Genomic DNA, 15,779 nt, shown 5'->3' with positions numbered 1-15,779 from the left:
CTAAGCCCAAAGCCAGAACAGGGAGACGGAGCGATGCGCAGCGCTCCATCTTGCTGTTCTAGCTTGGGGTTAGCGGCGCAAAGCCTCCTGTCTTGCAGAGTCTGTGCGTCAGCGTGCTTACAAGAGAAGCCCCAGCTCTGCCATCCTGTCTCCACTGACAAGGTCATCCATTAAGCGTCATGGGCTGATAAAGGAGAGAGCTGCTGTTTATACAGCTGGGTTCCTGTTACACATTTGCTCAGGTGCTTACGTTAATGGTTTTTAGCTAATGCATCCTTGGAGGAGGAAAAATGGGAATTTTGGGGCCCGTTTCAGACTGACTGAACAGTCAGGTTTTAGATTTGGGAAACCCATTCCTTCATTACCTTTTTATATAACCCTGGCTGCCCTGTTGCCTCCCTGGGTCCATCAGGGAGCCACAAGCAAGGCTGCATCTAAACTGCAATCCCCCACACAGAGCACAGAAGGCAAAATTCATCTGCCTCACAATTTGGTTTTAATTAGAAACAAACAAGGGTTTGAGTCTCCGTCCAGAGAGCCCAGGAAATTATCTGGTCACCAGGAATTCCCCCGCAGTCCTTTTCAAAAGCTGGAGAAACAAAGACACAGAAGAACACTTCTGCAAGGAGAACGTTTTATTAACTTAACACTTTATTCAACTAAACCCACTTCATAATCCAGACACAAATAAAATACTTCCAACAGAATCAAAGTGCAAATTTTCAGTCCATATTGATAATACACCCATTGTCTCTTAGGCAGAAAAGCACATCTGAAATGAAAGAAGGATAATGAAAAGCTTGCCTGGTACCACTCTTTAGATTTAGTTGAAGGGCAGTCCAAGATGGTGACTACCCTGGTTAAAGCAACAGTCCTGAAAATGAAGTCAAGTAAGATACATAAAAAGGAAGCTGAAGGTTGGGCTGGGCAGGTGCTAAGTGCATCACCTCCTTCCAAGCTAGGTGGACTACCAAACGAAGGCAGGCACAGTAAGGGGCAAAGCCTTGCTTTGCTTTTTGTACTCCGTGTTTTGTACTACACACACCCTGTCTTGTGGGAAGGGTACACCTATGTAAACTTAGGACATGCGCATCTTTCAGAACAAAACACAAAGAAGAGACATGGAATCTTATCCGTTGTAAGAATCACACCTTCAACTCCTACCATTCCAGCTTTTGAGTGGCAGATAACGCTGCAAGGTCCCAGAGGAAACACACAAGGTTTCTCATTATGGCACATATGATGTGTGCTTCCAATAAAGGGCAAAACTCTCTCTCTCTATTTATTCTTGAAGTCTCTCAACAGTCTGGAGCTTTGTGAAAAGAGGAAGGGGGAGGTGCCACATTATAGCCTGGGATGTTGCTGGGTTGGGGCAGCCAAACAAGTATTCCAACCGAGTCTCATTTCAGCTGGCATTCCTGCTGCACTTGGGCTGTCTGCAGCCCAGAAGAAGCGGTACACATTTCTGAAAGTCTCAGCACACACTGAACAAAAATTATGAAGGAAGGTCTTGCTTTGAGTCAAACATCTATGAATTGGAACGGTCAGCCCCACCTGCAAAAAACTGAATTATCTTCACACTGATCAACAGAATGCTTTATGACCTCAAGTTCTACACAAGCTCCAGTGCTTGTTTGCGCAAGCGCACATTGCAGAACATGACTCCCCATGCCCTGAAAGCATCCTTAAGTGAGATGAAATTGGATGCAGTGAGGCACAGGTGAGCTACGAAGCTCCATCCACCAGAACCAACAACGTGTCAGTCAAAGAGACTCATCTCTGCTTGGCCAATTTTTGCTGTGATTCTCCCTATTTGGCCTAGGAGAGTTCAGCTCCCTGAGATGTTGCTGGGCTCCCTGTCAGCGTAAAGCACAGCTGCTCAGGCAGCAGTGCTGTCAAGGCTGAAAGACACGCAGGAGAGGGCCCCACCTGGGACTTGTAAACCTGGCACAGGGAGTGGCAGGAGCTGGAAGAAACTGAGGCAGGGGGCTGGATGTGCCCTGCCAGTTTCTAAAGGTTATTTCAACACACTCTGTAGGCATGAGGGCTTAAAAACTTACTGAGTGTGATTTGGAGCTCCAAGTATACAGAGCCCACTATAGCACTGGACTCTGCTGATAATGGAAAAAAATCTTGCTTGCATTTGCGGGGCTTCTTCTTTATGGGATGTGATTCATCTAGTGCAAGGCTGCACCAGAAAGGGAGTCTTCTCCACAATAAAAATGAGTCCAGATTTTAGGCTCTTCCTTTGCAGTTGATATTACAAGGGAAAATCTGTTCTCTCCCTCACCCATTCCCAAAACAGTGGTTGCCATTTTTTGTCATAACAAAGTTAAGACGATGAAGACCATTAAGACGTTTTCTTATTGGGTAGGAAAGGGGGCGTTTTCTCAAAAGCATGCTCAAGTAAACCAAGTAGCCAAAGTGAATTATAAATATTCTCAACTAGCAAACTTCATGTGTGTGTGTATGTGTTGCTTTTTCAAAGCCTGCATTTTAAGCTGCAAACCTATACTCTTTTAGCTTGGAGTAAGGCCCACTGTATTCACTGGGATTTACTTCTGAGGAGACATGCACAGAGACCATGCTACAGAATTTCGGGAGACGAAAGTGCTTTCCGCAAAGCATTTCAAGATTTGAAAGAGCAAAACAACAAACCACCCCCACCTTATCAAATCATCATACAACAACCTGGTGATATCGCTCCACACCAACATCTTAGAAGGGAAGAGGCATCTTAAACAAACCACAGTGTGTTTCTGAAGTGGTTTCAAATACTTTTGCCCGTCATGCCACATTATAAATGTTCCTGGCATCAGTCAAGAGAAACCCCGCAGGGAAGGAGGGTGGGAGCAGAAGCCCAAAGGACCCCCATGTTGCTTATTGGTGAGGTAAGAGGAGGAGGTGATCTTTCACAGTTAAGAAAAGCAGGGAAGAGAAGAAAAAGAAACTTCCCCCAATGGAATAGGATGGATTTTCAAGCATTGTGAACAATTGAAAAAAAAAAAAACCACCGACAGCAGCGGTTCCAGCAGAAATAATCAAATCCTTAACAAGTCAGCTTTCTCAGGACACTAGACAAAACTGGAGCCATAGCCCTCTTTCCCATACATTTTGGGGGTATATGCCCCCCCTCTCTTAAACTCTTGTCCCAGGACAGAATCAATCCGATAGTGATCCCTATCATGTGAATTGGGAGGACCTAGGCTGCCACCTCTGCTATCCTCTCTACAGGTAGAAAACTTGTCAATAAACATGTTGCTTTGTTCTTCCATGACTTATGTTTGTTCAAACTAAATCAGAGAATGAGGGTTCTTTCCCCCCAAATCAGCAAAGGATTCAGAAGGAGCCTCTTAAGGCCTTGGATTCTGCTCTCTCTGTTCCAAAAAGCAACACATTAAGGAGATGGGAATTGGATTCTTAAAGGATGACAAAACTCCCATGAGGCAAACATTCGCCCCCAATGTCTTTGGATGCCTTCTGGCACGTAGGTTGGGGCAGCTCTGTCGCTTTAGTTGCCCCCTCGTAATTTCTCCTCGCTACGCTGCAGCACTTTCAAATATACAGTAAATGAAAAAGAAAATAAAGAGTAAAAAATAAAATAAAAAGGAAGGTTTTTTGGCATTCAATACATTTCACTCAGATATATACGAACAACCTGGAAGGCATTTAAGCATTAAATAATAAAAATAATAAATAAATATTGCATGTAAATCAAGGGCAAAACACAACAGGAAAACGTCCCGCGCGCAGGACGAGTTCCTGGTGGATCTTGCCCCGAAAGCCTCGTGCAATACAAGCAAGTTCCTGCTGTCCACATACATTCAGATACCACAAAGGTACTTTGTTATGCCACAGAGCAAAAGCTTCAGTTGGCACCAATCCCCCTCTTTTCCCCCAAACCCCCAACCCAGATGTACAAGAAATGGAGTTTCTTGTCCCTGTGGCCTAAAGCTGGGTCATCAGGACAGAAGTCACCTGCACCACCTTATCAGATCCAACTCACAAAGGGCGTAAGGAGAAAGAGGAGGACAAAGTCAAGCAACAGTGGCAAAGCTATATCAACTGGGCTACCGAAACTCAGCTTTTCCGTCAACTCAGAAGAAAGAAGCTACTGGGTTTGGAAGAAGAAGAAGAAGAAAAAAATCTGCTTGGAAACTTTGGTAGGGCCAGATGGGGAAACGGATGGGACTTCTCCCTGTTTCAAATATATACTTGATCAATTTAACCAAGCAGCATTATGTCTAGTTCTGAGGTGGCAAAGCTGTGTCCGGGCTGTACCATTTTGCATTGCAGCTTGGAGGCGCCCATGACCAAATGCTGTTCACTCTTAGATTTGGATGGATTATTCAATACTGCTTTATTTGATGTAGGATGTTTATTTTAAAGATGGCAAAGCTGGTATGTCTAGACTAGAAGGATTTCTAATGGTGGAAAGTGAAGGCAAAGCAATGATCAATTTTGTATCCTCTTGAGCCAAGAGGTCTGCATTCTGTCTTGCTTCCTAACTTCCAAGAAGCCCAGTAGGCAGTCCGAGGGCCCAAAGAGGAATGAGGTGGTCCATCATACCTGCTTTGGCCCCAGGGCTAGCCAGCTACACCTCATACGATATAGCTTGCCACTACTGCTTAACTGTCGAGTAAACTTCAGCAAATACACAGACAGATAAGAATACAATGCACAAAGAGCACCTTTCAAAAGAAGAGATTTAAAGAGCTGGAACCGTTATGACTTCTAAACAACTTCTGCACTAGAAAACCCTAAGTACTGAATTCTACTGAATAGACTGATTTTTTTAAAAAGGTAAGACTCAACAGTACAGTAAAGATACCTACACTCAAAACAGCTACAAGGAAGCAGGACCATTCTGCCAGTCCAATATGATCATCCAGGCCAGCTGCCAAGGGACTGAGCAAGTTGAAGACTTCAGATACCCAACACTGGTTTAATACAAGGCGGCAGCCAAGAAAGCCTCCAGTTTTGCATTTATTTCGTTTTTGAGGTGCTGCGGTAGAGGAAGTCCCTTTCACCAATCACTCCTGGCAAATTTGCCAGAAACTGCTCAGCCTTTTCCTTTTGGCTTGATGGATCTCTGTGGGAGCCCAAAGCTGTCTGGTAATCTGCTTCTCATTTTGGAAAGAAAGCTGACAAAATGATACTGCTTCCATATAAATATGCTGGCTAAGGAACATATATATCTATATATAAAACACACACACGCACACAGAGGCATTCATATATATATAGCATATATATAAATGCAAACAGGAGTTATCATCTTGGTTCCTTTGTTCCACATTACGCAGTGCATGGAGTGACTGCTATCACAGCCAATGGCAGCAGCAGCAGGAGGAGGAAGGCTACACCGAACGCCAGATTAGTCCATTCTTACTAGGCTCCAGAAAATTCTCAATCAGGGCATCAATGAGGTTCTGTAGATCCTCTTCCAGGAAGACCGTGTCGCTAAAAGGGAAGAGGAGTCAGAGGTTATTAAGATACCCCTCCACACTCCAAAATGCCAAATCACATTCTAAAAAGAAAAGTTCTATCAGACTTCCATTCATTTTCTTCATGCCAAAGCTACTCTGCTGTCACAGAATCATAGAACTATAGAGTTGGAAGGGACTAGGGTCATCTAGTCCAAACCCCTGCAACGCAGAAATCTTTTGCCCAATATGGGGCTTGAATCCACAACTCTGAGATTAAGAGTTTCATGCTCTAGCGATCAGAAGACCATGCATGCTCTGCCTGGCTGGACTTTGCAGAGATCAAGTGAGAAGTTGTGTCCAGATCAAGCCACAATGAGACACCTTCTACTCTCTAAATGCTTGGTTCAGACAAGACTGTTCACAGAACCACTGGCAGGCATAAAACCTAACTCATGGGAGTGATGACACAAACAGAATTCCCCACCTCTGTTCCGGTGGTGCACACATCTCTGCATAATATTTTATCTTTGGTTCAGTTCCACTTGTCCGAAGGGTGGCGACACAGCCATTCTGAAAGGTGAAGGTGATCATCTGACTGTTTTTACTCACAGGCAGTACCTGCAGCGACAACAACAAGAGCAGCAGAATATCAGGAGAAAAATCATTGTGGAATTGATGTAGGGGTTCCTGCAGCCTCCCCCCACCCACTAATTAAATATCAAGTGCTCCAGTTAAGTGTTTTGTGGACAAGTTTCAACCCAAAGACTAAAAACACTGCATTATGATGGTGATAGTGATAGTATCTGTAGACCTGAATTTACTCTCTAAAGCACAGATGGCACGGTACAAATAAATCTGTCACATGTTCGTTGCTGTTCTGCGATTTTAAGTTACAGAATTGTGCAAATGAACCCATCGATGAACTAGTTAGACCTTGTTCAAAGTATATACAACAGAATTCGTCAATTGCTGTTTATTTGTAGAGAGGTTCCTTTGACTTTCAAGTTAGGAATGGTAAATTCCTTAGCCAGTTCTGGCAGGAGGAAACAATTATTTGAACACTGCAAGAAGAGTCCTCCTAAAGGATTTTGAATCCAGTTAGCCTGTTTTACACTCCCAACCTTGTGCCCTCCAGATGCTTCAAAGTGCATCGCCTATTGGCTGAGGCTCATGGAAGTTGTAGCCGAAGTCATCTAGGGGGCACCAGGTTGGGGAAGGCTGTTCTGTATATAGGCTAACAATTTCATATTCTGCTCTGAGGAATTTGGTGTCAGACTCAGTCCTGACCGGAGTTTACTTTTTGTTGAGGGAACATGGGATGTGGATGTAATTTTAATACGCAGGATTGCGATCGAAGCACACAAAACTCTGCACTGTGCTCAACTACAACCCAACACATAAGGCAGCTGACGTTTATGTGAACCATCATAAGTATCTGCATGCCAATATGATCTTTTATGGGTTTCCTCCTTTAAGGTGGCAACCCACCTGCTGAAAGGTGGTCAGCCTGACAGAACCTAGGCCAGTGTGCCTCCAACTTGGGTCTCCAACTGTTTTCGGACTACAATTCTCATCATCCCTGGTCTTGCTAGCTTGAGATGATGGGAGTAGTAGTTCATAAAGAGCTGGAGCCCCAAGGTTAGGAAACACTGGCCTAGACTGAAATGACATACTCGCTTCTCCTTCTCAACATCCAAGCCTACAATCTACTGTATTTTTCACTCCATAAGACGCACCAGACCACAAGACGCACCTAGTTTTTGGAGGAGGAAAACAAGAAAAAAAATATTCTGAATCTCAGAAGCCAGAACAGCAAGAGGGATCACTGCACAGTGAAAGCAGCAATCCCTCTTGCTGTTCTGGCTTTTAGGATAGCTGCGCAGCCTGCATTCGCTCCATAAGACACACACACACATATCCCCTTACTTTTTAGGAGGGGAAAAGTGAGTCTTATAGAGCAAAAAATACGGTAATTACTGATTTCCTCCAAGCGACACCTCTGTTACTTGAAAACTCTGCAAAGGGTTGCAAGGCAAAAGGGTTCAGATTAAAGCTATTATAAGAATGATCTGCAACAGCTTCCTAACAAGAGTCACACAACTCACCGACTTCTTATTTGGCTGGCTGCTGTCATACCCAGTGGTCACATCCCGGATGTCCAATATACTGAAAGTGCCACAAACTGCTGGGTAAGAATTAGGCGATGTAAAGTTTCGGAGTCTTTCAAATATCCTTTTGATAGTAGGAGGATCATAACACAGGAAATACGAGGTTTTTGAAATGTGGTAGCCATACCTACACAAAAATATATAGTCAGCCATGGTAATCTAGATCTCTAAATTCTGTCACTAGGAAAAGAAAGGAAAGCTAAGCACAAACCTCCTTATCACTAAACGTATCTATGATGTCTCTACAAATGGTGGCACAGAAAAGGGATAAAGTAAGGCCCCGCCAGAAGTTCTTTTTCGAATGCTACCCCTTCAGCCACTTCCAACATTTCTGAGTTATCTCACAGGCAAAAACACAGGAAAGACAATTCCTACTCTTTTCCATTCAGATTTATTTATGGAAAGCATTTTAACGTCACCCTTTGGCCAAAAAGACTCCCACAATGGCTTACAAAAATCAGTACCACAAGATACTCCCTACCTCACACTTATAATCTAAAAAGGCACAACACACAAGGGAGCAATGTGGAGGAGGAGAAAAGCAAGATCAAGCTTTAAGTTACAGTTCTAGTAATGACTAAACTTATTTTTCACCCACTGGAATTGATGCAACCAGCTCCATGAGTAATTTCCGTGATGGAAAGTCACTTTAACTGTCTTCAGCATTGTGTTTCAATATTGTAACCTGCCCAGGGACCTCAGGCGAAGAGCGGGTAATAAATCAGAATAGCGATGATGATGCACAGAACTTACATTTTATATATTTCTGTTAGTTGGGATGCCAGCATTTGGCTCTTGGTATCTAGATAAGCAGCCATTTCTGCAATCACCACAGCTGCGCTGACGCCATCTTTGTCCAGCACAGAAGTGCCACACATGAAGCCTGGAAAACAAAAATTTGCAAAGCAGCATTTTGTTTTATTTTATCCACATGGCGCCTTAAATCCATCATCTTAACATTTCTGTACAACAGAACCAAACACAAAGAGTAGCTTCCTAGAAATTTCCTTATCCAGCTCATCCGAGCATCTAATACAGTGGTGCCCCGCAAGACGAATGCCTCGCAAGACGAAAAACCCGCAAGACGAAAGGGTTTTTCGGTTTTTGCGACGCTTCGCTAGACGACTTTCCCTATGGGCTTGCATCGCAAGACGAAAGCCCATAGGGAAATCTCGGGGACCTCTTTTAAATGCTGGCGGTGGTGAGCAAAGCCTTTCCCCCCCCCCCCTCCGGACTTCAGAAGAGGTCCAGGAAGGCCGGCGGGGGCGAAAGGCTTTGCTCCCCACCGCCAGCATTTTAAAAGCGGTCCGGGATAGCAGGGAAGCGCTTCCCGCTATCCCGGACGGCTTTTGAAGGCAGGCGGGGGGAGCAAAGACTTTTGCCCCCCGCCGGCCTTCCTGGACCTCTTCCGAAGGCGGGCGGGCGGCAAAAGTCTTTGTCCCCCTGCCTGCCTTCCCAGGGGCTTTTAAATCGCCCCGGGACAGCGGAGAATTCCTCCGCTCTCCCGGGGCGATTTTAAAATGCTGGCGGGCGGCAGCGAAGCCTTCGCTGCCGCCCGCCAGCATTTTAAGATCGCCCCGGGACAGCGGAAAAGTCTCCGCTGTCCCGGGGGCTTTTAAAATGCTGGCGGGCGGCAGCGAAGCCTTCGCTGCCGCCCGCCAGCATTTTAAGATCGCCCCGGGACAGCGGAAAAGTCTCCGCTGTCCCGGGAAGGCAGGCGGGGGGGAAGCAAAGACTTTCGCCCCCCGCCAGCCTTCAGAAGAGGTCGGGGGACAGACTGTCCCCGGACCTGGTCTGAAGGCGGTTTCCATAGGAACGCATTAATTGATTTTTAATGCATTCCTATGGGAAACCGTGCTTCGCAAGACGAAAAACTCGCAAGACGAAAAGACTTGCGGAACGAATTAATTTTGTCTTGCGAGGCACCACTGTACGCGGAAATCTCAGCTCCAAGTTGGTAGGCCTGGGGGGGTTCAAATCTGTCATTACAGAATAGGTCCCTTTTTACATCAAAGTGGAAGCAAAGCGGTAAGTGATCATTGTATACCCACCCCTCCACCCTGCATTCAAGGGATCTTTTCAGAAGGTTATATGACGCTAGAATCAAACACAAAGAGTTTGAGAGTTAGACCATGCAATGGAGTGATGGGAAACAGCGTGAAGGGAGAGGCCAGATTCTAGGACTGGGCTCTGGCTCAGGCCCCACCTTCTGCCTGGCATAGCACCCAACACTTGCTGTGCTTACCAATGGACTCTTCAAAGGCAAAAAGGACTTCTTTGCCGCTGTCCAGGAGGTTTTTAACTCTGCTGCCAATTGATTTGAAGCCAGGGAGTGTATCCTGAAAGACAGGAAGGTGCCTTCACTTAATACAGATCGTTCTCATGGAACATGCCAACTGCATGCAAATTCACCAAGCTGCTCATTCCAGGAGGCTTTCTGAGAGCAACTCTCTTTTAAGTATGCAGCCCTGAGTGGGCTTAGAATTGCAGCCGGGTCACCCAAGATTGGGAAAAGGTTACTCAGAAGAGAGTCCTAAGCATGGCTCCCAAGGGAGCATCCCTGAACTCCCTAGCCAACCAGGTGTACTGCCTCTGCTCTCTAAATGGGCAAAAAAGGGTTCCTTCTTATATGCCAGCACATTGTAGAATGGTACCCAAATTAAAAACAGTCCTCTGGCCCAAGATCAGTGGTCCTGGAAGACGTGACTGAAGTTTCCTTTTCTCAAAAGTCTACAATAACTAAACAATTTCTTTGACCATTAGAATAATTGTCTGCCCAAAGGCTACTGTTTAAACTGCACGGAGGGACGGTGCTGCAAATCAGAAACTGAAGGCTTGAAAGGCCTAACAAACAAAACAGATTTTCTCAGAAAGATGCCACAGCAGCTGTGCTCCAGAAGGGGCACTAGAGGGCAGTAAGAGTTGCAATAATGAAAAGGAGTCAATACTCTCTCTACAGCTTTAATCATCTCAGCCCTTGCAATCTAGTCACATGGCACTCTATAAATTCATTATGTATCACATTGAAGCTGACCAGAGCTAGGTAAATTGCCTGCAAGAAGCAAAAGACAGATCCTGCCCGAACCCAAATTCGTACATCTGCACACCATCTGGATCAACTCAATACTCCCCCCACAAAAATTTTATTCAGAGTAAACCCATTGAAATCAATGGATCTAACTTAAGTCTTCTACATTAATTTCAATGGGTCCCCTCTGAGTATAACTTATTACATGTCAAAGGCATAAGTGAGGGGGTGCTCGCTGCTTCATTCCTTCTAACATTTTGCGCGTCCTTTAAAAAGACCTCTGAATTGCGCCCCAAACGCTCAAAAGTTTCCCCTTCTGCCTGGAGCTCCTTCCCAGAGCAGCTTCAGTTCTCTCCTTTAGCTCATAATGAATGTAGTAATATTCCATACCCCACCACGGTCAGATGCACCCTTTACAGTAGTATCTCGGGTTACAAACACTTCGGGTTGCAAACTTTGCCCCAGGATGAGAACGGAAATCACGCACTGGCGGCGTGGCAGCAGCGGGAGGCCCCATTAGTGAAAGCGCACCTCAGGTTAAGAACAGTTTCGGACCTCCGGAACGAATTCAGTTCCTAGCCCGAGGTACCACTGTACAAAGACGGCTGGGATTTACTCAGCCAAACCACAACCCGAAACACCATTCAGCTCTTACTTCAAAGTGAAATCCTTCTTTTTGTGCGATGGCCTTCAGGATCTTAGAGGAGACCGTGGTGGCCAGCATGTAAACATTCTTGACGTCGGCATCTTTGGAACAATTCTCCTTCCAACAAGTAAACATCCACCACCCAAACAACGCTGCCAGCTCATTGCCAGTGAAGACTTTCCAGCGGCCACTGCAGGAGGAGGAGGAGGAGGAGAGCACCAGAGGTCAAAAGGAATACGCACAAGAATCCCAAACACAGAGGAACACAGCAACAAACACAACGGCTGCTTTAAAAGTTTCTTCTGTGCAGAAGAGGAGACTTATCCACCAGCAGGGCTTCTTAAACGGCTGCCTGTGGGTGCCAATACAACACTCCATCGTTTTCAGAACGGTCCAGGAAGCAGAGTTTCCCAGGTGACTGAAGCTCCTCCCCTGCACTCATTGAACTGTGGACTCATTCATTTGAAAGGGACTTTCAGGTTGAGCCTTAATTTTTCAAACAACTCAGACTTTGGCAACAGGTGATTTTTATTTTTAAGTTATTGGATTTTTCACAGGATGGGTAAATTGAGAATTATTTTTAATTGAATTTATATACCACCCTAAACCCGCAGGTCTCGGGACAGTTCACAGAATAAAATCAAAATATGTAACCACAAAACATGTAATCAAAATATTATCATGATGTAATCATAATATATAATCAAAATAAAAACAACCCAATAGGTGTGGGAATATGGGCAGGAATCCTGATGACGACAACAATGTGCGGATGCTGTAAGAAACCTGCAGGGACGTGAATCACCCATCCCTCAACACAGACTTGTTTGGAAGTGGCCTGAGAACTAGCGGTGGAAGGAGAGGAAGGGGAGAACTCAGAAGAATAAGTTGTGGCAGAAAAGTCTCCCAGTTGGAAGGTTTATGGAGAAGGAAACAAGAGGAGTAAAGAAAGAAAGAGAGGGAGATATATCTGGCAGAACAAGCTGGTAGCAAAGGGGAAATGAGATGGGCCAGGACAGAGAGAACAAGAACAGCTCCACATTTTCCTGCAATTTTTGCTACTTATAGGCACACTGGAACCTTTGGGCATTTCCCTAAGCACTCCCTGCTCCCAAACTGGGAGCATCCCTGCCAGTGCTTTTTTTCCTAGAAAAATAGGTGCCTGTACTCACCATAAAGTTGTTACAGTAAGTGCCACAATTTTTAACAACTACAAAAAGAGGTGCTGGTACCAAGTACCCCTGAGTACCCCCTGAAAGGAAAAAGCCCTGATCCTTGCTGTGTACAGTATAGAAACAATCTAAGAGCTTGCTAACTGGAACGGAGCCATGGGATAATGGTGGCAGAAGGGAAAACAGAAACCGGGCTGCTTTTATGCGTTGGTGCTGTGTATCTGTTTGTTTCTCTTCTGATGTGGCCTGAGAGAGGCAGGTGCTGATATATTCTTGGACTATAGAGGGATCTGAGGATTTTCATGTCCCTTCCAAGCCTTTAATTCAATTTCTTGGAATATCTGAAGCACAGGGAGCTTCAGCTATACAGTGGTGCCTCGCAAGACAAAATTAATTCGTTCCGCAAGTTTTTTCGTCTTGCGAGTTTTTCGTCTTGCGAAGCACGGTTTCCCATAGGAATGCATTAAAAATCAATTAATGCGTTCCTATGGAGACCGCTTGCCAGGCTGGCGGTGCGGAGAAGGGCTTTTCTCCCCACCGCAAGCCTTCAGCACAGGTCCGAGAACAGAGGGGAAGGCGTGCAGCGCTTCTCCTCTGTTCCCGGGACTTGCGGTGGGAGGAGGGTTTTTCCTCCCCACCGCCAACATTCAGAACAGCATTCTGAATGTTGGCGGTGGGGAGGAAAGCCCTCCTCCCACCGCAAGCCTTCAGGACAGGTCCGGGAACAGAGGAGAAGGCGCGCAGCGCTTCTCCTCTGTTCCCAGGACTTGCGGTGGGAGGAGGGTTTTTCCTCCCCACCGCCAACATTCAGAACAGCATTCTGAATGTTGGCGGTAGGGAGGAAAGCCCTCCTCCCACCGCAAGCCTTCGGAGGAGGCTGGCGATGGGGCGGAGAGCTCTCCGCCCCATCGCCAGGCTTCGGAGGAGGTCCGAGGACAGTGGGGAAGACGCGCTGCACTTCCCCGCTGTCCCTGGAGATTTCCCTATGGGCTTTCGTCTTGCGAAGGAAGCCCATAGGGAAATTCGTTTTGCGAAGCGCCTCCAAAACGGAAAACCCTTTCGTCTAGCGGGTTTTTCGTCTTGCGAGGCGTTCGTCTTGCGGGGCACCACTGTATGTGCTTTTAGTGGAGCTGTGGGTTAAACCACAGAGCCTAGGACTTCATAGAATCATAGAGTTGGAAGAGACCACAAGGGCCATCGAGTCCAACAGAAGGTCGGCGGTTCGAATCCCCACGACGGGGTGAGCTCCCATTGCTCAGTCCCTGCTCCTGCCAACCTAGCAGTTCGAAAGCACCTCAAAGTGCAAGTAGATAAATAGATGCCACTCCGGCAGGAAGGTAAACGGCATTTCCGTGCGCTGCTCTGGTTCGCCAGAAGCAACTTAGTCATGCTGACCACATGACCCGGAAGCTGTACACCAGCTCCCTCGGCCAGTAAAGCGAGATGAGTGCCGCCACCCCAGAGTCGGTCACGACTGGACCTAATGGTCAGGGGTCCCTTTACCTTACCACCACCCCACTTACAATTACTGGTGTCATTTTTAAAACAAAAGTTTAGATATTCAAACATTATTCGGTGTGGAGGTCTGCATCTCAAGGAACACCCAGAATTATTGCCTGTCTTTTCCCCTTCACAGAGTAAACTCTCTCTCACATACAAACACACGCTTACTTCTTCTGTAGTTCTGCCACAGCTAATCTGTCTGCATCAGGGTCAGTTGCCACCACCACCCTGGCACCTTCCTTCTCCGCAAGCCTCAAAGACAATTCCTGGAAAAGGAAAGTTATTATTTTTACTCAACACAAAACAGCCAGTCGGTTTCGCCCACCCTTATTTACATACAGAACTGTTGACGAAATCGCCTGCCAAACTTACTAGCACAGATTCTCCTTCTTCAGGATTCGGACATTTTACAGTGGAGAAATCTGGATCTGGGTCTTTTTGTTCAGGAACTGGAATGGGAGGCTGAAAGCCAAACGCCTGAAAAGCCAGCTGCACGTAGTCGTGCCCAACTCCATGAAAGGACGTGTGAACAAATTTCAAGCTGCTCTTTGTGTTCAGCTCCCTATAAAGAAAACAACAGAATGGATTACTAGGAGACCTGCTGTTCCCAAAAGGTGATGTGGCATCACATGAGATGGTGACATGCCCAGACGCGAAAGCAGACATCATGTAAAAACAGCTCACAGACCTGTCCAGCATTTACAGAATGAGCCAGGCTTTCATGGGACACTGCAACTAAAAATGATAGACATGGATGACCAGCAAATCTAATGTGGGATCAGCCGTTACCTTTGCCCTTCTCCTAGACTTCAAGTGCTCTGTCTGGTAAAGTTCTCTGGGTGGCTTACAGCAAATAAGGGGGGGGGGGGGCAAAGTAAATACAAAACTAAACATAAAATCTGAGGGAGGTACAGAAGATGGCCGCACAAGAATGAGCCTTTTCAGTAGTGGCCCCTTCATTCGTGGAATGTTCTCCCCAGGGAAATGTGGCCTGGCTCCATTGTTCTCAATTTTCAGGCACCAGGCTACATCATTTTTATTCAGTCAAACCTTTGGCAACTAAGTTTTCCTCTACAGTGGTGGCCATCTTTCAGAAGTCTTTGTCCAGAAAGGTGGTCTTATAAACAAAAATTAAAAAATTCACACTCTTCTTCTGCTCTTCCCTGTTCAAATATCTATGCCCAAACCAAACATTTGCATCTTACCTGCTTCCAATTCTGAACCTCCACCTTTGAGGGCTTCTAACATATGGAATTGATGCTTACAGGAGTTGTGCTTTGATTTCTTACCTATGGTAACAGATCTTTTTCAGATCCTCCATGTAGCTTGCACAGATTTCCTTCAAGGGATCTCGCGTGAGAGGGCTGCTTTCTACCAGATTCTCATTCCAGGAGTCGTTCCATGGCTCAACACATTCTTCTATACACTTCAGGATTTCTTTGTCATGAGGAGATGTGATCTGAGCGCCATTTTCCCAGTATACCTAACGTGAGAGTTGGGAAAGGGTAAGAATTCAACCACTGCAAGACCTCTGGGAAGGGTCTGAGCACTCCAAAATTTAAATGCCAAACGTTCAGCAACTATAGCACGAGAATGCATGTGGTGATGTTTAAATAAACATTCACATCTTTATTGATAAAGAACAATTAACGTGATGAAGGAATGATATAGTGGATTGTATAAAACAGTGGTATAATAAGGAGGCAATAAATCAGAAATGGAAGCTGAGGGAAGTCCGGGAGGGAGGGGCTGACCATGTGTAATATGTATGTTATTGATATGAGATGTTTTTAAATAATAGAAAAGAAAACTAATTAAAAAATTCTTTTAAAA

The 15,779-nt window shown here is 45.7% G+C and overlaps 1 protein-coding gene across 1 annotated transcript in view; it reads right to left on the bottom strand.

The window, feature by feature from the left end:
* Positions 1–4,689: 4,689 nt before the first annotated feature.
* PGM2L1 (phosphoglucomutase 2 like 1) overlaps positions 4,690–15,779 on the bottom strand; it is a 35,697-nt gene continuing 24,607 nt past the window's right edge. The window contains exons 6-14 of the mRNA XM_081909854.1: positions 15,236–15,429; positions 14,319–14,508; positions 14,115–14,212; positions 11,281–11,461; positions 9,843–9,936; positions 8,351–8,480; positions 7,535–7,724; positions 5,914–6,047; positions 4,690–5,463 (exon numbers count right to left, since the gene is read on the bottom strand). Of these exons, the coding sequence (XP_081765980.1) occupies positions 5,361–5,463; positions 5,914–6,047; positions 7,535–7,724; positions 8,351–8,480; positions 9,843–9,936; positions 11,281–11,461; positions 14,115–14,212; positions 14,319–14,508; positions 15,236–15,429 (1,314 nt within the window). The 3' untranslated portion in view covers positions 4,690–5,360. The remainder of the gene's footprint in view (positions 5,464–5,913; positions 6,048–7,534; positions 7,725–8,350; positions 8,481–9,842; positions 9,937–11,280; positions 11,462–14,114; positions 14,213–14,318; positions 14,509–15,235; positions 15,430–15,779) is intronic.

The sequence above is a fragment of the Podarcis melisellensis genome (genome assembly GCF_964234715.1).
Source record: "Podarcis melisellensis genome assembly, chromosome: 4".
Classification (NCBI taxonomy): Eukaryota; Metazoa; Chordata; class Lepidosauria; order Squamata; family Lacertidae; genus Podarcis; species Podarcis melisellensis.
Note: the sequence above shows the minus strand (reverse complement) of the source record. Positions and strands in the feature narration are given on the sequence as shown.